Source organism: Cetorhinus maximus, chromosome 35 (genome assembly GCF_964194155.1).
Source record: "Cetorhinus maximus chromosome 35, sCetMax3.hap1.1, whole genome shotgun sequence".
NCBI lineage: Eukaryota > Metazoa > Chordata > Chondrichthyes > Lamniformes > Cetorhinidae > Cetorhinus > Cetorhinus maximus.
In genome coordinates this window covers 5,261,670-5,284,095 of record NC_135913.1, presented here as the reverse complement: position 1 = coordinate 5,284,095, position 22,426 = coordinate 5,261,670, and the positions used below count along the sequence as shown (strand labels likewise).

General features: G+C 44.4%; 1 protein-coding gene across 1 annotated transcript in view; it reads right to left on the bottom strand.

The window, feature by feature from the left end:
- The window catches only part of LOC144671983 (NACHT, LRR and PYD domains-containing protein 3-like), a 52,412-nt gene that overhangs the window by 8,340 nt on the left and 21,646 nt on the right, over nucleotides 1-22,426 (bottom strand). The window contains 4 exon segments of the mRNA XM_078533921.1: nucleotides 718-888; nucleotides 3,909-4,079; nucleotides 6,765-6,935; nucleotides 17,264-17,350. Of these exon segments, the coding sequence (XP_078390047.1) occupies nucleotides 718-888; nucleotides 3,909-4,079; nucleotides 6,765-6,935; nucleotides 17,264-17,350 (600 nt within the window).

Sequence of the window (22,426 nt, the reverse complement as noted above, 5' to 3'; positions counted from 1 at the left end):
ATAGTGCAACCAGGAAGCATCCCTGTGGCTCCATGAAGGATAGCCAGGCTGTCACCAGCGTAGGCTCATGTATGTCTTTGATGGGTGAGTAACAATGGAAATTTACATGCTTGTAGAAGAGAGAACACAATGTCGGGGAACGATCAAAGATGGGCGGCTACATCCAGATCTTGTCATCCTTAAATCAATGGAAGATGAAATGCTGGAGCTGGGAGATTTGAAGCAGGGCGGGAAATCACTGACAGTGCGATGGTTGTGGAGCTGAGAGTGTGAATGGATGGGCACATGCGAGCCTATGGATACCACAAAACTTATTGACCATGTATCAGTCCCTAGTCACTTGGAGTAGAATGAAGGAAATGTTCGAATATGCATTGCCTTATAATCACTCTTCTCCCCCTCTCAAATCAAAGACTGCTGTTATTGGGGGACAGCGGTCCACTTCTGAGGAGGAGGAGAGGACATCTGTGTGCACTGTCACCTTATTCCTCCACACCCTCGGCACAAATATCTGTTGGACTGACATCCCATAGACTTGGGTTTGGAGAGAGAGAAATAACAAAAGGCAGAGTAAATGCAGTTTCATTTTCATTAATAACATTATCACTGACTTTAATAATAATGGACAGTGTTTATTTATTTTTCTAATAACACTGCTGAAAATGTACTGTTAGACATGCAGTTATTATCAACATAATCTTACAGTTTGGTACTTACCCCAGTCTCTGTATTTTACATCCCACGTTCCTCAGAGCCACAGACAGTAGTTTCACTCCTGAGTCTCCCAGTCGATTAAGCCCGAGGTCCAGATCTGTCAGTGACTGGTTTGTACTGAAAGCAGAGGCAAGATCGTTGGCACAAGAATCTGTGAGATTGTTATTCATCAGGCTGGAGATAAGGGAGAGAAAACCAACAGGAATCAGGGTAAATCTCCGGTGTCCGAGGGAACACTATTAATGACAATGGTAATGTACAGTGTGAGACACTCCATTATATAGAGGGAAAATACTATTGATAATGAAAATCTGAAATATAAATAGAAAATGCTGGAAATACTCATCAATTCAGGCACTATAGTGAAGAAAGAATTAGAGATAGCAGTTTGAATTTTAAGCTTACCCGCCAGTGGGGTTTTAAGCAATGAGTGAGAGTAAACGTTTTCATCTGGGCTTCCCACCAGCCGAGACCTCTAAGCAATTGACGCTGTGGTGGGCGAAGCCTCAGACGGGTAACATTTTACCGTTCCTAATTCTTATTTCTGCTCAAGCTAATTCTACATCCTGATCTTCTGAACTAAGTTCATCTCTGACTACTGTGCTAATGTCATCAGTTATTAACAGAGCGACCCCACCACCTTTTCCTAGCTTCTACCATCTAATCACTTTCCTCTTTTTCCCAAATCAATGGCCATAGTGACCGGGGACAGCAACCCAACTCTGAGGGGGAGGGTGTACCTCACATTATTCCCCTACACCCTAGCCACAAATATCTTTGGGTCTGGCATCACAAAGCCTAGGGGTCAGAGAGAGAAATAACATTAATCAAAATAATTGTTTCTTTTTATTCATAGCTAACACTAATGATAATGGACAGTGTTTTTGTTACTAGTAACAGTGCTCAAAATATATTGTTAAATATTAAGTTATTGTAAACACAATCTCACACTGTCGAGCACCAGTTTCTATTTTTTACAGTGCGGTCTCCTCAGAGCTACGGACAGTCGTTTCACTCCTGAATCTCCGAGTTTGTTATGAGCCAGGTTCAGATCTGTCAGTGAGGGATTAAAAACAGAGGCAAGATCCTCAGCACAAGAATCTGGCAGAGTGGTATTCCATAGACTGGTCGGTGGAGGGAGGGGAAGGATTCGAGACAGAAAAAATAAGATGAATCAGAATAAATTTCCATTTTTTTTCAAAAACACGTAACTAATTGAAACAATAATATACAGTTTGAAACATTCAAGAAACACAACTTCAAAACATAAAAGCAATCGAAAATTAATGTTATCGACGTGAAATATAAAGGAATATTCTGTAAATAATCAGCCTGTGAGATAGTATCTGTGAAGGGAGAAACGGAGCCCAGAGTCCCGCAGGCGGGCGCATGCCTGACCCAAGCAGGCGTCAAATCGTGCGAGATGATGTCGTACGAGCGTCATCGTGCAGTCGTGTGATATTTCACTTGGCGGGCACGGGAAAACTTTGAAGAGCACCCGTGGACAATTAAAGCAGGCAATTAAACCCATTAACCTCCAAACTGTCAACGATTTTTCGTGGCCCTTCGAACCTTACGTTGGCGGACCAGCCAATCGACCGGGCGACCTTTACATTTTTAATGAAACGTCATCCATTGGAGGGATGAAATCTCCGTTAGGATTTAAAATAAAAATAAATATCTGGGGACTGTTATTTTTGTGAGGTCTGATTTCAGGTGCTTGATTGTGCTGCACTGACATTTTTGCAGCATTTTGGTGCTTTCTTTTATTATTTGTAGGTCTGCAGCTCTCTGAGGCATCTCTCTGAGGCAGCACACTGGAAGTGCTCACCAGCAATTGCAGTGATGTCGGTGCCGCCCTCTTCCCTCCCCCAGCGGCAGTGCTGAGCCTTTCCTCAGGCACGCTTCATGCTGGCTGGCTGTCAATTGGCCAAGCAGCGTAAGATCATGGTCGCAGGGCTGATCGGGCAGAACGCATTTCGCATCCGCTTACATGCTCTCCGATCGTCCGCCCGAAGAGGGGAAAATTCAGGCCAAAGTTAATGTTTCAATTTGATGAGCTTACATTAGAAGTGGGAAAAGTAGTGTATTGACTGGTTTTAAGTGACTGTGAAATTGTGGGGGGGGGGGGGGGGGGCGGGGGTGGAGAAGTACAAAATGGAAGTACATGGGTGATCAACGTGACAAAGCTGTTGAGGGTACAAAACAAATCACGGTACTCCACACCTTAAACCTGTGTCACTCGTGTGTGGGCATGGAGGGATGATGGTAAAGGAAAAGTGTTTGTGGTGGTGATAAAGATAAGTGCAGTACACAGTGTTTGGCTTACATGTGACTAAGGATACAAGTGAACTTGGACAAAATGTCTTTCCCACCCAGCCACTGGCAATGCCCAAGCAGCAGCATTGGCTGTCAGAAGCATGTCAGCCTCTCTGTGGAGAGCATCGGTCAGTCAATGTTGACTCCTGTGCCGCCGTGACTCACTGGGTGCAAGCAGGAAGCATCCCTGTAGCTCCCTGGTGGACAGTCAGCCTGTCACCAGCATAGGCTCGTGTATGTCTTTGATGGGTGAGTAACAATGGAAATTTATCTACTTGTAGAAGAGAGCACACCATGCCGGGGAATGATTGAAGATGTGTGGCTACATCCAGATCTTGTCATCCTTAAACCAGTGGAAGATGAAATGCTGGAGCCGGGAGATTGGAAGCAGGGCGGGCAATCACTGACGGTGAGATGGTTGTGGAGCTGAGAGAGTGAATGGCCTAATGGATGGACACAGGAGAGCCTATGGAGACCACAAAACATAGTGATCAAGTATTCGTTCGTATTCACATGGAGTAGTATGAAGTAAATCTACGAATGCGCATTGCCCTATAATCACTCTTCTCCCTCTCACAAATAAAGGGCTGCTGTGATTGGGGGGCAGCCGTCCACCTCTGGTGAGGAGGAGAGGACTTCTCTTGGTGCATCATCACATTATTCACCCACACCCTCGACACAAAAATCTGTTGGACTGACATTGCATAGACTGGGGGAATTGGCAGAGGAAAAGCAATTGCATTTTCATAAATACTATTATCACTGAAATTAATAATAGTGGACAGTGTTTATTCATTATTCTAATAACACTGCTGAAAATGTACTGTCTTACATTCAGTTATTGTGAACATAATCTCACACAGTTTGATATTTACCTCAGTCTCTGTATTTTACAGTACAAGTTCCGCAGAGCCACAGAGAGCAGTTTCACTCCTGAGTCTCCCAGTTGATTAGCACCCAGGTCAAGATCTGTCAGTGACTGGTTTGGACTGAAAGCAGAGGCAAGATCGTTGGCACAAGAATCTGTGAGATTGTTATTCTGCAGACTGTAGATAAGGGAGAGAAAACCAACAGGAATCAAGATAAATCTCCGGTGTCCGAGGGAACACTATTGATGACAATAGTAATGTACAGTATGAGACATTCCATTATATAGAGGGAAAATACTATTGATGAAAATCTGAAAAATAAATAGAAAATGCTGGAAATACTCAGCAACTCAGATAATATATGTGAAGAAAGAAATAGAGATAAAAGTTTGAATTTTAAGCTCACCTGTCAGTGCGATTTTGAGCAATGGGTGAGAGTAAAATTTTGCGGCTGGGCTTCCCACCAGCCGAGACCTCTCAGCGATTGACGCTGGGGTGGGCGGGGCCTCAGACGGGACATTAGCCCTTTCCCCAGTTGAGGCCCTTAAGTGTCCAATTATTGATCACCTGAGGGCCGTTTCCCACCCAGCCTCAATTTTGAGGTTGGAGGAAGGAGATCCTGGTCTGGAGGAAACCCAAAAATAACCGGATTCAGGCCTTTGGCGGAAGGGAACGAGGGCGTTGAGGTGTCTCCATCAGAAGCACCCTTTTTACTTCGGGTATCCCGCATCCCCCCTCCCCCATCTGCGCCACAAATTTCCATTAACCGCAGGGCATCCCTCCAACCCTCAGTCCGCCTCCTCCCTGACACTCCAATCGCCTACTGTCCAGCCCCCAGGCTTTTCCTAGCCTATCCATTCTGAGACCCACATAACTGACCTATTCCTGGATTCCCAGGACCTAGGCTCTGGGGAGTGCATGCAGTCTCAGTCCTGTCCACAGCAGCTTCTGGCACTGCATGAGCTAGAGAACTGCCGGCCAATCTGATAGTCTGGCAGTTCTCAAAGACAGGACTTCCTCCAAAGTGAGGAGTGGAAGTCCTGCCTGCAGCCAATTAACACTCATTAGAGCGTGAAATTGCAGTGGGACAGACAGTGGATGTGTTCCCCGCCGAATCTTCGGATGGCGGGACGGGAAACACCACCATCCAAAAAATCCTAGCCAATGTTTTCGTTTGTTGAGCATTCATCAGAACTTGGAAAAAGCAAGAACTTGACAGGTTTTAACTGACAGGAAAATGGGGGATAGGGAGGTAAGAAAGGAACAAAATCGAAGTGCAGAAGTGATTAAATGACAAAGGGATGATGGGGCATGAAGGGCAGCAATCATTAACTCCTGGTGTGAGACTTTGCTTTTTGAGAGCCAAGTTGCAGCATGAAATGTGGTCAAGCATCTGTTTCAGGTGACTATTAACACCTGAGTAGAAAAACTGTTTCGGCGTCGGCTATCATTATAATCAGACAATAGCACAGATAAGCCTGTATGTGTCAACCATCAGCAGGAACTAGCTGGCCGTTGTGCCTTTTGATTAAAGATCAAAAACTGTTTAAAGTGAGTGAGAACATAAGCTAACAAGATCAGCCAAGTTGGCCACCAGAGAAAGAGCAATCACCAGTTTGTGCATAGGGCTGTATACGTATTAACAGTGATCTGCAGTATAATACACACACTTGCAGCCAGAGCCAGTCACCGAAAGCGGGATCGACATCCTCATCAGAAGACCAGCCGAGGGGTAATTGTAAGTGTCATACTAGCAGCTTTGGGAATAGCTAGCTTGGAAAGGGATAGTCTAGGGACTTTATGTCTCATATACATCACATGTGCGACTAAGTGTAAGCTTACTGTAAACGGAAGTAAAGTGGGAACATTTCAGTACAGATTGAGAGTTGATTCTGAATCACACATTTGTGTTGTTCTGTTGGCCATTGAACCACGTCATACTCACTGTAATTATATGGTCACGGCCTCAAAGGGATAATTTCCCTGCTTGCAAGGCAAAACCACAGCATCCCCAAGTCCTTGCTCGGGGTCACTAGAGGGCATGGAGCATCAGTGATCAGGGAATGGAGTTTATGATGGGGACGAGGATAATGACCGTGAGTGCAGCACACAAGTGAAGCTTACATCTTCAATTATGATGAAAGTGAAATTGTTAGAAAGTTCATCCCCACCCAGCCACTGGCAATGCACAGGCAAAAGCATTGGCTGTTAGATACATGTCAGCCTCTCTGGAGGGCCCGGTCAGAGTAGATTTGTGACAGACAAATGGCTCCATGCAGGAGTCATCCATGTGGTGTCAGGATAGACAGTAGGCTGCACCAGCTTAGGCTAATTCTGGACATTGATTAAAGCGCTGGAGCTGGGAAGCCTAGAGGCTGGGCGGCAATCACTGATGGTGCGATGGGTTGTGCAGCTGAGGGAGTGAGTGGTCTAATGGATGGAGACAGGAGAGCCTCTGGTGACCACAAAACATAGTGTTCATGTGTCCATCACTGGTCACAAACAATAGTCTGAAGCATGTGTTTTAATGTGCATTTCCCTCTAATCACTCTCCTCTCTCGCAAATCAAGGAATTCTGTAACCGTGGGCCAGCCATCCACCTCTGAGGAGGATGATGGGCCCTCAGAGAGTGCACCATCACTTTATTTCCCCGCACTCTCAGCACAACATTATGTGGGACTGGCATACCATTGACTGGATAAGTGACAGAAATAACATGAATCAGAGTAGATGCTTTTATTAATAACTTTATCACTGGCACTAGTGAAATTGGACAGTATTTATTATACCAACAAAAGTGCTGAAATTGCTTTGTTATATAACCTGCTATTATAAACACAATATCACACAGTTTGTACTTACCGCAGTTTCTGTATTTTACAGTCCGGATCCCTCAGAGCCACAGACAGTAGTTTCACTCCTGAATCTCCCAGTTTATTATTATCAAGGTTCAGATCCGTCAGTGACCGGTTTGTACTGAGAGCAGAGGCGAAATGCTCGGCACAAGATTCTGTGAGATCGTTACCATACAGGCTGAATGTCAGAGGGAGAAAGATAACAGGGATCAGGGTAAAGTCAGTACTTTAAGGGCCATTAATGACAATAATAATGTATAGTGTGAGAAATTCAAGAAACAACTTCCATTTATCGAGAAGACAAAATACTATCGTTGGTGTAAATCTGAAATCTAAATATAATATGCTGCAAATACTCAGCAGGTCAAGCAATATCTGTTCAGAGAGAAAAAGAGTTAAATGTTTCTGTCAATGCATTTTCATTAGAATTGAGAAAAGAAATCAGTAAATCAACAGGTTTTAATCGACAGGGAAATGGTGATGGGATGGTTGCAAGGAAAGAACAAAATGCCAAAAAGGATAACGATACAGGAAAAGCACAGGATTCCCATGTCCTTACCCGGGTTGCTAGGCAGGGGCATGGTATGGTCAATGGCTCGGGAATGGATTTTGTGTTGGGACTGAAGACAATGATTGTAATTTTACCGGAGGCTGAGAAAGCCTCATCCGATTGTAAGTGGGCGTTTGGATGTAGAGTCAGGTTAGTCAGAGTTATGAATGTGATGTTATCAGAGCTGACAGGTGGGGGGAGCCGTACACTTCGGCGGTGCAGACAAGGGACGTCCCGGTTCAGGCAATGCTGGCGCTATCTGTAAAGGCAGCCAGCAGTACTCTCAAACACAGCAGCTCTGGAGGGACTACCGAGGGAGTCCTGGTTACTGATTGAAGAGCTGAAATGGCAGAAGGCAGATCAAGGGTTGCACGCTAATGGGTGCTGCATGCAGGAGACATCCATGTGGTGCCATGCCAGGCGGTAAGGCTGCCACCAGTATAGGCTAGTGTGTGTCTTTGATGGGCGAGTTACATGAAGATTTCCATGCTTGAAGATGGAAACAGCTGACGAGAGGGCATGAGCCAAGATGGGTCACTGTGTCCCAGATCTTCTCATCCTTACACCCATGGAAATTCCGACACATCAAATGGGAGATCTGTAGGCAGGGTGGTTTGTGGAGCTGAGTTAATGAGTGCCCTAATGGATGGACACAGGAGACCATCTGGTGAGCACAAAACAAACATTTCTCTATAAACAGTACTTTTTCTTTCACAGATCAAGGGTTGTGACTGCGTGACAGCCACCCACCTCTGAGTACGAGAAGGGGTCCTCAGTGGGTGCACCATCATATTATTCCCCTCGCACCCTTCACCAGTGCAGGTGCTATCACGTTGGGAGGTAGTCATATTCCATTAGCAAAGGAGTTACAATCTGGCGAGCAGTACAGACACGCCCGAGCAGCTGATGGAGACAGTAATAGCCAAAGCCACTCACACTCGGAGGGCTATGGGAGGGAAAGGCAATGTCAAGCTTCAGGCTGATGACATGTCACTAGCATCTTCAACAAGGCAGCAGATGTTGGAACTGCAGCATGAGGTATGTGAACAACTGGCAGAGCTTAAATAAGCTTTGTGTAACCACACAAAGGATGTAGGAGTTAATCCAAGCTATCAGTATTGTTGTGTCCCTGGCATGGGTGCCCTAGGCAACCTCTACTGAGAGATTGGTGACCTTCATGGACAGTAAAATCGAGCACACCAACGATTGGAGATATGCACTGACCTGCATGTCATCACCACCTCCATGAGCAATGGCTGGATGAGAGGGGGTGAGTTACTGCAGTCACCACCAAGTCATCTGACTTCTCAGGTGAGCAGGGAGGATCCAGAGTGCCCTGAAATCGGATAGGAGTGACTGCCTGCAGCATCTGGGGGCTCCTGGATTTGGCAGCGGGTCCTCTACTGCTCTGACCGTAACACCAGCACCTCACAAACCAACGATAACAGAGCCCATTCCAGAATATGTGCAGGAGGCCCTCAGTATTCTGGGGCCCTCCAGGCCTCAGGGAACCAGAGGACAACCACCATGGTCATCGAAATCCCCAGAGGAGAAAGGTCTGCACCCTGTCTCCACCTCAGCTCTAAGCTGACAGCGCAGGGGGAGCGCAAAGTAGGAGCCCCTTTCATCACTTTTAAAGGTTCATCTCATTGCACTTGGGTTTCACAGGGTTATATTTTGTTGTCATTTTGTTGTGACATATCACCTTGCTGTGTATGTTTCTTCAATTAATTTTAAGATGATGCATCACGAAAATAATTTTTCACCATTATTTTTAAGAACACTACTGGGCATTTAACAGTTCACTGGCTCCTGCAAAAGGTGACAATGGAAGAACAACACAGAATGAGTTCAATTCATTTCCAACGTTTTTGCCTCATGTGGTAACGGTTCCAGGGAAATGAAAAGGACATTAAAAGAAACAGCAACAGAGCTGCACATGGTGGAAGATTAGTTATATTAAATGGGCGTCTAAGTAAAGACTCATATGGAACACGTCTGCATGTTGAATCTCAAGCTTCACTTGTACATTTTGACCAGGTGACAGTGCGGGGATGGTGATCTAGTTCCAAGTCAGGATGGTGTGTGACTTCGAGGGGCACTTGCATTTCTGATGCATCTGCTGACCTTGGCCTTCCAGGTGGTCGAGGCCACGATTTTGGAAGTTGCTGTTGAAGGAGTCTTTGTGTGATGCTGCCACCAATGTGGGTTGGTGTGAGTTGGAGGGAGTGGATGTTAAGTTCGTAAATGAGATGCTGTTCAGGCATGCTCATTTGCCCTGGATGGTGTCGATTTTCTTGATTGTTGTTGGAGCTGCACTGATCCTGGCAAGTGAAGAGCACTCCTTCACATTCCTGACTTGTGGCCTTCTAGATAGTTAAGAGATTTTGGGGTGTCAGGAGATGAGTTACTCACTGCAGAATTCCCAGCCTCTGGAGGGGGTAGTGGAGTGGTGGTGAGGTTAGATTCTCTCTTGTTGAAGATGGTAATTGCCTATCTCTTGTGTGGTGCGTTTGTTGCTTGCCACTTATTAGGCCAAGCCTACAAATTCTCCAGGTGTTGCTGCACAAGAACAAAGGAAAAGGAGCTGGAGTATCCTGCTCAGACAATATGATCATGGATGACCTAGGGCTTCAACTCCACTTTCGCACCCACTCCCCATGTTGCTCAATCCCATGAGGGACCAAAAACCTGTATATCTCAGCCTTAGAATTATTTATTCAACGATGGGGATCCACAACCCTCTGGGGTAGAGAATTCCAAAGATACATAACCCCTTAAGTGAAGCAATTTCTCCTCATATCAATCTTTAAAGTTCAGTAGCATATACTGAGTCTGTTCCCCTGCAGACAGAAGTTAGGAAGCTAGGTAAGAAATTAGCAAGTGTGGCCTGAAAAGCAGCACTATCTGGATAAGTCCTCGTATCGCGCACAAGTGAACATAGAAATAGGAGGATAAGCAGACGAATTAGTGTATGGAAAGATCGTGCAGGGGAAAGAGATTTAGAATTGCTGGTAATATGTAACCAGCTCCTAGGGAGGTGGGACATCTACAGGCCAGATGGATTGCACCTAAACAGATCTGGGCTGAGTTTCTGGTGATTTGCTACTGCTACTGAGAAGGGTTTAAACTAACTTGGCAGGAGTGTGGGAACCAAGAGGTAATATCAGAGAGGAATACCAAGGAATACTGGGAGAAATATATAGCACTAGATTAGGAAATAATAAGTTATTTATTCTGTATAGAATAATGAACAAGACAATAACGTCTAAATCAGGGTTACAGAGCATGTTTGTGAATGCATGGAGTGTGGTATATAAGATTGGTGAGTTCGAGGTGCACTTGCCATCTGGAAATATGGTGCTGTAGCAGTAACAGAGGACTCACTGAGCGAATGGCAGGGCTGGCTAGTAACTATTCCTGAATATAGGGTGTTCAGGAAAGATAGGAAATGAAGAAAAGGGAATGGGCTGGTTGGAGTGATTAAGCAGAATATTTCGGTGCTGGAGAAAGGGGATGATCCAAAGGCGTCAAGGACAGAATTTATATGGCTAGATCTATGGAACAAAAAAGATGCATTTACCTTGCTAGTCTATAGGCTACCAACCAGGGGAAAGATGTAAAAGAACAAATTCGCAATGAAATTCCAGAGAGGTGCAACAATTATAGCGTAGTTATAATGGGGAACTTTAATAATCCAAATATAGACTGGGATAATATTGATGTGACAGGAGGAGAGGGGAAAGAATTCCTAGAGTGGCCAGGAAAATTTTCTACAGCAGCGTGTTTTCAGTGTGAGAAAGGATGCACAACTAGACCTGATTCTTTGGAATGAGATGGGCCAATTGGATCAAGTGTAAAGGAGTGATCACTGTATCATAAGGTTTAGGCTGACTATGGGAAAGAACAAAGAACAGTCGAGAGTAAGAATAATTAATATGGGGAAAGCCAACTTTAATGGTCTAAGAATGGGTCTGACCCAGTTAAAATGGTCTGTTTGAGCCAATAATCGTCAGACGTGGCTCGCCTGCCCCAATAGGGATGGAAATATTTGTGGATCCTTTTCCGCCAGTGTGTAGTTTAATCCCCTGTCGCCATTCACAAATGGATGTGACAGGTGTACAAAACTTTGATTTTATTGGTTGGTTGTAGGATCATAATATATTTATGGAAGTTTTCCACTTTTATTCAAACTGGGAAGCTTTCAAGTTTAAAGTTTTATAATGTGAATGTTCAATTAACCTAAGGTAAAAAGTAAGAATACAATATGGGGCCGTAAAATAGGATGGGCCGTTCAAAGTCCATTGACTTCGGCGGGGCCTCGAAAATCCCGCTGGGTGGGGAGCCATAAAATTCCACCATGGTAATTGTAGAAGCAGTAATAGTTTTGTCCATTTTTAAATTCTGATTCATGTATTTGAGAATGACTTTAAATGATTTTTAAATTTATTATTCATGAATCTCACAGTTTGTTGTAACTCAGGTCCAGACTCATCGGTGACCTCTTTGTAGGGAAGATAGGAATATGTTGGGCTGTTACTATTTGGTGCTTCTCCCATTAGTTGACATGCAAGTTGTCCTGTGTTTTAGCTTCACCAGTTTGGCACCTCATCTTTAGGTGCACATAGTTCTAAGTCATTAGCATATATCAAGAACTGTAATACTGCTCGTTCTGAAGCAACCGATGGAGAACTCCATTGTATTCTTCCTCGAACTGAAAAAATAGCCATTAACAATTATTTTCTGCTTCCTGTCATTCACGCAACTTTATATCCATGCTGCCATAGTCCCTTTTATTACTTGGGCTTTAACTTTGCTGCCAAGCTAATTATGTGCCTATTAATAAGTTTTATTTTAAATAACACTATTCCCAATACTTATAATAATATAGAGTGTTTATGAATCAGATTAATAAATATATAAATTATTGTCATTGGCAGCTGTGCCTTGAACGCTTCAGCCCCAAGCTTTGGATTTCCCTTACTTATTCCTTCCATCTCTATCCCTCTCTTCTCCAACTCTCTCGTTAAAATTTACCCCCTGACTTGGCTTTTAGTTACCTGTCCTAATATCTTATTTTCCTTGCTGCCCAAGTCCGTTCGATAACACTCCTGTGAAGTGTCTTGAGACAATCAACTATATTAAAGCTGCTATATGAATGAAAGTTTATGTTGTTATTGATGACGCCATAATAGATATTACTGATGCTGTACAGTGTTCGACATCCCGTTATCAGAAACAAAATCTCACTCAGTTTCTCAATTTTACTGTTCGGTTATTGGGAGCCACAGACTTTGATAGCTTATTCATTTTAACAGTTTATTAGCAGCCTTACCAATGTATTTATGGAAGTTTTCCACTTTTATTCAAACTGGGAAGATTTGAAGTTTAAAGTTTTTTAATGTGAATGATCAATTAACCTAAGCTAAAAAGTAAGAATACAATATGGGGCAGAATTGTACGGCACGTGAGGGGCCGTAAAATACGATGGGCCGTTCAAAATCCATTGACTTCGGCGGGGCCTCGAAAATCCCGCTGGGTGGGGGGCCATAAAATTCCACCATGGTAATTGTAGAAGCAGTAATAGTTTTGTCCATTTTTAAATTCTGATTCATGTATTTGAGAATGACTTTAAATTATTTTTAAAGGTATTATTCATGAATCTCACAGTTTGTTGTAACTCAGGTCCAGACTCATCTGTGCCCTAATGCTAGGGGAGGTAGGAATATGTTGGGCTGTTACTATCTGGCTGGAGGTCAGACAGAGAAACATTTCATGAATCAGGGTAAATTCGTGGTGTTTATTAATATAACTAATACTTGTAGTAACGATAATGTGCAGTGTTTATTCGTGACACTATTACTGAGACTCGTAACAATTTACAACATCAGACATACAGTTATTATAAAAACAATCTCACAGTCTGGTATCTTGCTAGGAGTCAGAGCGGAGCTGCGGAAGACAGTTAGGATCTGAGAAGCGCCTGCAAATAAAGGCCAGGGAAAGCAGAGTGGCCTACTTTAATAGCATTCATAGCAGAGCTGCGGGAGACAGTCGGGAGCTGAGAAGTGCACCGTTTCAGCTGCTGTAAGGCAGTAGTGGGTGGGGGGAGGAAAGTGTGACGTCACAGGAAGCCAGTACGTTGATAGACCAGTAAGTGCCCAGTGGAAGGGACAGCTTAGACTGGTGTGGGAGTTAAGGTATCTCTATAAATAAAAAGAGCTAAGGCTTTGAAATTTAAAAACCCGAAACATTAAAACCTCAAAAATTAAAACTTAAACATGCATTAAAAATAAAATAATTAAAACAAACACCTAAAACACATACCTGTGTATTCAAGAAACTTATAACTTTTAATTGTCAGTGTACTCGCATTCAATAAGCACAGTAAATTGTAGCATACATAGGAATAAAGTCATTCAGTTAAGTTAACTAAATAACATAAGTTAGAATGGCAGGACAGGTGTTACCTTGCAGTTGTGGGATGTGAGAACGCTTGGACGCCAAGGCGATCCATGACAAACATGCCTGCAGAAACTGTAAGCAGCTAGAGGAATTCCGGACCAGGATTATTGGCCTGGAAGCCAAACTGCAGGCTCTGCTCAACAAAAGGGAGGGGGAGAAATGACTGGGCACTTTGTTCCAAAAGATGGTCACACCCCTTAGAATAGGGTCACCTGTTTTGGTCAAAAGTGAGGGACAGGATGATGTGACTATTGGCGAAACAGGTAAAGGGACCAAGCATAAAGCAGTGGAGGAGCCTCAGACTTACATTTATGAAACAGGTTTGAGGTGCTCACAACCTGATTGAACGAAAGCAAGGCCTGCACGGTGGATGAGCAGGCTCGCCATGGCTTCATGGTACAGGAAGCCGTTCATGTGTGGGGGAGCAAACAGGCATGTACTGATGATAGGGCCTAGTATAGTGAGGAGAAATGACACTCTATGTAGCAAGGAGTGTGGGTCCAGACAGTTGTGCTACCTGCATGGTGCCAGGGGTTGGTACATCTGTTCAGGGCTGTAGAGGAATTTGCAGTGGGAGGGGGAGGACCCAATTGTCTTAGAACATGTAAGTTCCTACGACATAGGCAGGAAAAGGAAAGGGGTTCTGAAAAGTCAGTGTGAAGAGCTAAGTACCGAATTAAGAAGCAGAGCTTCAGAGGCAATGCGTTCTGTGTTATTACCTGAGCAACGTGAAAATTGGCATAGGGCAAATGAAATTAGAGAGACGAATGCATGGGTCAAAGGTTGGTGTGGGAGAAATGGATTCCGGGTTGTGGGGCACCGCACCAGTCCTGGGGAAAGTAGTGGCTGTACCATGGAAAGGTCCACACCTGAACCACGCCTGGATGAGTGTTCTTGTGAATTGCGTAACTAGGGAAGTAGAGAGGGTTTTGAACTAAATGGGGTGCACAGGGAAGGGCAGGGGAGGGGGCGGTGAGTGAGGGATCAAACTTCGCTAGCTGTAGCAAATCAAGGGGTAGAGTCAAGGCAGGAAAACAAAATAGTAATATGAGAAATGAGGGATAAAGAATGGCAGGAAAGGCCAAAGGGAAAGGACAGAGAATACACCAACAGTCAAGACTAGTTGTTACAAAGATCACGAAGGCAAAACTATAAGCTTTTTATCTGAATGCATGGAGCATTCATAACAAATTAAATGAATTAATATAGCACACTGAAGTAAATCAATATGACCTGATAGCCATTTTGGAGACGTGGCTGCAGGATGACAAGGATTCGGTCCTGAATAGTGAGAGGTGCATGACATTCAAGAAGAACAGGAAGCTAGCTAAAGCTGGAGGGGCAGCACTGGTAATCAAACAGGGCATTGGTGCAACAGTGAGAGATGACCTGGCTACAGGAGATCAGGGTATAGAATCGGTTTGAGTGGAGATGAGAAAGAGTGGGGGGAAAAGTCACTCGTGGGAGTGTTCTACAGACCTCCTAAAAGTAACCACAAAGTAGGAGAAAGTATGCAAAAAGAAATATTGGTTTGCTGTGATAAAGGGACGTCAATAATTATGAGTGATTTTAATCTACATATAAACTGGAAAAATCAGATTGGCAGTAATAGCCTAGACGAGGAGTCCTTAGAATGCTTTTGAGGTAGTTTCTAAGAGTAGCATGTTCTGTAACCAACCAGGGAGCAGGATATATTAGACTTAGTATTGTGTTATATGACAAGATTAATTAGCTTCCTGAAAGTGAAGGCACCACTAGGTAGCAGCGACCACAATATGATTGAATTTTACATCCAGTTTGAAAGGGTGGAGAGTGGGTCTGAGATTGTACCTTAAATTTAAATAAAGGGAACTATGTGGGCATGAAAGCTGAGCTAGCAGAAGTGAACTGGGTTATTGAGCTGTAGGATATGTCAATACAGAAAGATTTAAGGGGATATTTCAGAATATTCAGAATAAGTATATTCCTATGATAAAGAAAAAAAAAACATTAACTTATTTAGTTAACCATCCGTGTTTAACTAATGAAGTTAAGGAAAACATCAAACTTAAGGAAAATGCATATAACGGTGCAAATATGAGGGCAGGACAGATGATTGGTCAGAATATAAATAATGGTAAAGAATGACTAAAAGGTTTATGAGAAGAAATAAATTTGCGCATGAGAGGAAGGTAGCTAGAAATGTAAAAAACGGACAGCAAGAGTTTCAACAGGTACTTAAAAAGGAAAAGAGTGAGTACAGTGAGTGTTGGTCCTCTAGAGAGTGACAGTGTGGAGTAATTTGTAGATAACAGGGAAATGGAAAATGAAAGTAACAAATATTTTATTTCTGTGTTCACTATAGATGATACAAAAAACATTCCAGTAATAGCTGCAAATCAGAAGGTGAAAGAGAGAGAGGAACTTGGTGAAAATTCAATCACTAAGGAAGCGATACTGAGCAAACTGATGGAGCTGCGGGATGACAATTCTCCTCGCCCTGATGAACGACACCCTCGCGTCTTAAAAGAGGTGGCTAATGAGGTAGATGGTGTGTTGTTGCCAATTTTCCAAAATTCACTAGATTCTGGATTTGATTTAAGTATATAAGATGCTGAACGGTCTTGATGAGGTGGACATGGAAAATATTTTTCCTCTTGTGGGTGAGTCTAGAACTCGGGGTCACTGTTTTTAAAATTAAGGTTTTCCATTTAAGCACTGATATGAGAATTTTTTTTCTCTCAGACAGTTGTGAGACTTTGGAACTCGCTGCCTCAGAAGGTGGTGGAGGCGGGGTTATTAGATATTTTTAAGGCAGTGCAGGATAGATTCTTGTTAGGCAAGGGAATCAAAGATTATCAGTAGTAGATAGGAATGTGAAATTCGAAACACAAGCGGGTCAGCCATGATCTTATTCAATAGCAGAGCAGGCTCAAGGGGCCAAATGACCTACTCCCACTCCTATCTCTTATGCTCTTATGTACTTACCTCAGTTTCTGTATTTTACTATCCGGATTCCCCAGAGCTGCAAACAGTAGCTTCACTCCAGAATCTCTCAGTTTATTGTAATTTAGGTCCAGTTTCGTCAGTGACCGGTTTGTACCGAGAGCGGAGGCAAGATCTTTAGCACAAGAACCTGTGAGAGCGTTGTTACACAGTCTGGAGATCAGAGGGAGAGAAAACAGTTGAAATCTGGACAAAATACTGGAAGGGGTGAAAGTGGACATGTATGGAGTTGCAGAATAGCCAGTAATGCATCAGTCATCTGCGATATGGATGTACTTCAATAGACCTCAATATCAGGTGTTCCTATTGATACCAGAAAATGTGATTGTATCGCCATGTCTATTTTCACCCCACTGATTAAAATTAAACCTGTTACTGACATTCATAATAACGTACATAGTGCTGTTAATAACCTAATTCCTGATACTAATAATAATAAGAAGAAGAATAGACAGTGTTAGACATCTGGTTATTATAAACACAAACTCACACAGTTTGGCACTTACTCCAGTTCCTGTATTTTACAGTCTGGATTCCTCAGGGCCGCAGACAGTAGTTTCACTCCTGAATCTCCCAGATTATTATAACTCAGTCTAAACAGAGAAGTGAGAAACACATTAAAACGTGCGGAATTTTCACAATGGAAGCAAGAAACAAGAGCTGGGGTTATTTTGGGACAGAAACCCACAACCGGTGGGAAAGTGATTAAAGTTATGATTTTTGCATGGGGACGTCATTATTTGTCATGGAGAAAGATTTCCTGTTCACTTGGCAGCCATCACTGAGGCTGCTAGTTGTCCTGAGGGGGAGATCAGGAGTTTCTACCAAAGCTTTCCACAGCACCAGAGGGAAGCGAGATGTCACAGGGAAACTCGAGGTTTGGCACTCAGGTCAGGGAATCCCCTCACTTTATCTCTGCCAAACTGGAGGCCATGAGGGAGTGGGCGGGGGAAAGCTCCTCTTCGTCGAGGGTGGGAAGGGCAAGCCACCTCATCATGCAGCAGTGGCTCTACTTTTTTCAGCGTCCTCTCCCTTCATCTCCTCTTCCACCTCCTCTCTTACAGCCTGCTGTTCTCTTGATGAGCTGCTTCATCCCAGTGCCTTATTGTCCTCAAGGCCCTCTCTGGAGAGCCATGGTATGGATAGTGCAGCAGATTTCCATACTGACGGAGACACTTGCAAGAGGTTATTGGAGGTCACCACCCGTCTGGCCCAGGCACTGAAATCACATCGTCAGAAGCCTGATGTCCTGTTCAATGGTTGTCCAGCCATTGTGCCTCTTTCTGGGACTCCCACAGAGAGCTCAGTAACATCACTTTGAGGAATATCCGTTGTCCTCTAGGACACACACTTTGGAGGTTGAAGTGCTGGCAGCTGCTAGAAAAGTAAGTGCACACATGGAGGAAGATTTTGTTGTGGTCACAGGTGAGCCATTGAGGGAATGGAAGCCCATCTTGTATGGATCTCCCTGGCCAGTCACTGGGTGCCTTGATGTCCAATGGGTACAATCAGCGATACCCTGCTCCTGGGGGAATCCCTGAGTGCCTGCAAGGCATCTCTGTTATTAAATGAATGCGCTGTCCAACTCTGGCAAAAAGTGAATCCATGACCTGTGAGATGGACTGGTGAGCAGCCACGTGCGACATGCCTCTAAGGTCCACAGCTGATCCTTGGAAGGAGCCAGAATTGAAGGCGTTCAATGCCACAATAACTGTGACCAGCGCTGCGAGGTATTCAGCATTGAGGGCACAGATGTATGTGACCACTGCCTGAAGGGTCACAATATCCACAAGCACTGTGCTTTGATCATGTCCTGGTAGCTCTGCCTTCAGCAATAGTTCCTGCAATGAATGTTTGGCCTCTGTTGTCTTCCTGCCCCTCTTTCCTCTCCCGTGCCCTTCTGATGCCCGGGGATCTGCCCTTCCTGCGAAGGGTGATGCCCCTCATCCGACATCTGGAGCCTTCCTTCTGCGAAGGTGGCCTCTCAATTGTTCTTGGCAACCTTTCTCCCTCCTCGTTTACCTCCACACTGCTGGGAGTGCCAACCCCATTCAAATCCTGAGTTTCCACTCTCCCTGCCACCTCCACAGCACCAAGGCACCCCCTTGCTAAGTGCCTGCCCCACTAACTTTCTTATCGGGCTGTGGCAGCCATGGCTGGCTCCCACTCTGTGCCCACTCTCCTTCAGATGGTAAACTGTCCGCTCTTTTAGAACTTTAAATCTCAAACCTTATTATCTGCTTAACAACGTTCTCAACTGTCTTAATTGAGACTCCTGTCCCAACCCGCATACTCTTGGTAATTCATGTTGAAGCAATCTTGAAATTGACACACTGCCGGTGTTAGTATTCTTGGCAATCATGCCTCCTCTCTCCGCTGTCTCTGTTTCCCTCCTTCGCGGAGCCCAAAAATGTAATAACATTGAATAAAAACTCAGGTCAGATTCAGCTGTTTTGCCAAATATCACAGGAAACATGGAAGCACCATCTGGAATCAATGCAGAGATTTTACTGTTACTGAAAATTAAATCGATTGGGGGTAATTTGATCTTTTGTCGATAGTGTGTGATAAGTGATATTGGACCACCCGCCCACAAAACAGTTCACCCGATTTTCCATTCAATTGAACGGAAAAGGGAACAGGGAGCAGTGGAAACTGGTGAACGATTCACGATCACTAATTTGACGATTGGCGAATACCACTTTCTGCCCTCTCAATGTTTATTAGATAGAGAGTTGTCTGTGTGCAGCCACTAAATGTCCCCCAGTTTGGCTTCGATCCCTGATGATCAGAATTACTCTCCTGAATCTCAGTGACTGGCCCGCCAAGTTTTACAAAACTTGTCTCATTTCTGTGAGTAATGAGAACGGCCCAATTTTCCAAGAATTAAAGGAGTGATTCCATGTCCTTCATAACTCTGTGCATTAAATTACTCTGTATTATACCTCGGAGTGAATTATATGGTGAAACTCTGCTAACTGTTGCTTTAAAATCCATCGCCCTGGATTTTATACAGCAAGGAAATTTTATTCTCTCCCCTTAACAAAGTTGAAATGTCCCTGTTTTCCTAGTTGACAGGGAAAGGGTGTGCCCCACTTCATTTAGCATTAAACAGGCCATTACTGCAGGTGAGACTATCGCTTTAGTTCAGAGAAATTTCCGGGGGTTTCCTAATCCCACTGAATCCCCACACAAGGGGCAGATTAATACACTACTGTACGGGGGTGCAGAGGGGGTGCGGGGGCAGGAGGGGGCGGCAACTTTACCCGAAAGTGGGCGGATCTCCGAACCCGCCATTCAAACTTGGTGTATGATCTGTTAATTGATTCAATTGTGAACGGACGGCGGGTTTCAGGCCAACAGGGGGCAAGCATTTGCCCAATCAGTATTGGAAAGCGGCATATCCAGCCTTTGAGGTAATTGGCCTTCACCCGAAGCAAAGGCAAAGTTAGTAATTTAATGGGCCCGCTGGAATGGGGCAATGTCAGGGGACGCAACAAATGCTGGCTTTCTTCACAGGTTGGAGGGTCACTTGGACTTCAACTATTTCTAGGCCATTAAGCTGAGTGTTTATTTTTGAGTTCTGCTGTCTCCAAACTTTTCCACTGAGCAGAGCTGGCATTCTTTTTGTACCATTGCATGGAGGAGTTGTCTAGTTGTTGCATGTTTTCCTTCACAGATGTCTGCGCCATTGGAGCCAGGGGAGTGGCACGGGAGAAGGGCCAAAACAGCCCGTCGATTTCACGAGGAGTCACTCAGAGCCATCCTACATGCAGTGTCCAACCAACATGAGCAGATGATGCCAACTGGTGGGAAGAAGAAGAAGCCAAGCCAAACATTTGCTGCCTGGGAGCAGGAGTTGAAGAGGTCAGCAATGTTGGGCTTGTCAGGAGAACATGGCCTCAATGCCAGAAGGGCCTCACTGACCTCATGAAGGTGACCAGGGTGAGTCAGACCTCAGTATGCACAATCTTGTGCCAGTGTGCTACTGGGCACAGTCACGAAGGCAGGAGGAAAGAGGTTTGGCTGGGCCTTCAAGAAAATATGATGAACAAAGGCTTCACTGCCAGTGACATAGGAGGCATAGATTACAAGAATAGGGAGGTCATGTGCGAGCTGTATTGAACTTTGGTGAGGCCACAGCTGGAGTACTGTGTGCAGTTCTGGTCGCCACATTATAGGAAGGATGTGATTGCACTGGAGGGGGTGCAGAGGAGATTCACTGGGATGTTGACTGGGATGAAAAATTTAAGTTATGAAGAGAGGTTGGATAGACTTGGGTTGTTTTCTTTGGAGCAGAGAAGACTGAGAGGCGACCTGATCGAGCTGTATAAGATTATGAGGGGCATGGACAGGGTGGATAGGGAGCAGCTGTTCCCCTTAGTTGAATGGTCAGTCACAAGGGGGCATAAGTTCAAGGTGAGGACCAGGAGGTTTAGGGGTATGTGACGAAAAGCCTTTTTACCCAGAGGGTAGTGACGGTCTGGAATGCTCTGTCTGGGAGGGTGGTGGAGACGGGTTGCCTCACATCCTCTAAAAAGTACCTGGATGAGCACCTGGCACGTCACAACATTCAAGGCGATGGGCCAAGTTCTGGCAAATGGGATTAGGTAGGTAGGTCAGGTGTTTCTCACGTGTCGTACAGACTCGATGGACAGAAGGGCCTCTTCTGCACTGTGATTCTGTGAGTCTGTGACAATGTCTGAGTATATTTATAGCTTTGGTCCAGTTCGAGGGTGGGTGTTTGGTAGAATGTGATGGTGAGAGATTTGCATAGTATCCAGGCTGCCATGCACTTTACTAATGGAGGGTCCCACATGCCATTCAGTAATCTGAAATTGGTAAAAAGTGGATAATACACATTCAGGAGGTGCGAGCCAAAAATGCCCATTTTATAGCCCTATATGATGGACAGCAAATGCATACAACACTCAGCAGAACACTAAGCAGATGGAAAAAATAATTCTAATTTATATGGGTTTGAAATGGAACCTGTGCTCCTTAAATTTAGCACTCCCAGCAGTTACTCGTCACATCCTGCCAATCAGAAAAAATACCCAATTATGCATAGCCTCTGTTTTCTGAAAGCCAGCCAATTTTCTATCCATGCTAATATGTTAATCCCTACACCATGGTCTTTATTTTACGCAATAACCTTTGATGTGGCACTTTATCAAATGCCTCTGGAAATCCAAGCACAGCATGTCTACAGGCTCCCCTCTATCCACTGCACATGTCAATCCTTCAAATGACTTCATTAAATTGGTTATACATGATTGACCTTTCACAAAACCATGTTTACTCTTCCCAATTACCTTGAGTTTCTCCAAGTGCCAAGCTTTGACGCCCTTAACGATCGATTCTAACATCTTCCCCACTTCAGACGTCAAGCTAAATGGCTTTTGGTTTCCTGCTATCTGCCTCCCTCCCTTCTGGAATAGAGGGGTTATATTTGCTACTTTCCAATCTGATGGAGCCTTTCCGGAATCTAACGAATATTGACAAATTAATACCAGCGCATCAGCTACCTCATTAGTCACCTCTTTTACGGCCCTTAGATGAAGCCCATCAGGGTGCGGATTCTTGTCAGCCTGCAGCTCCATCAGTTCGCTCAGCACTGCTTCCCTAGTGATTCGAATTTCACCAGGTTCCTCTCTTTATGCAGAAAA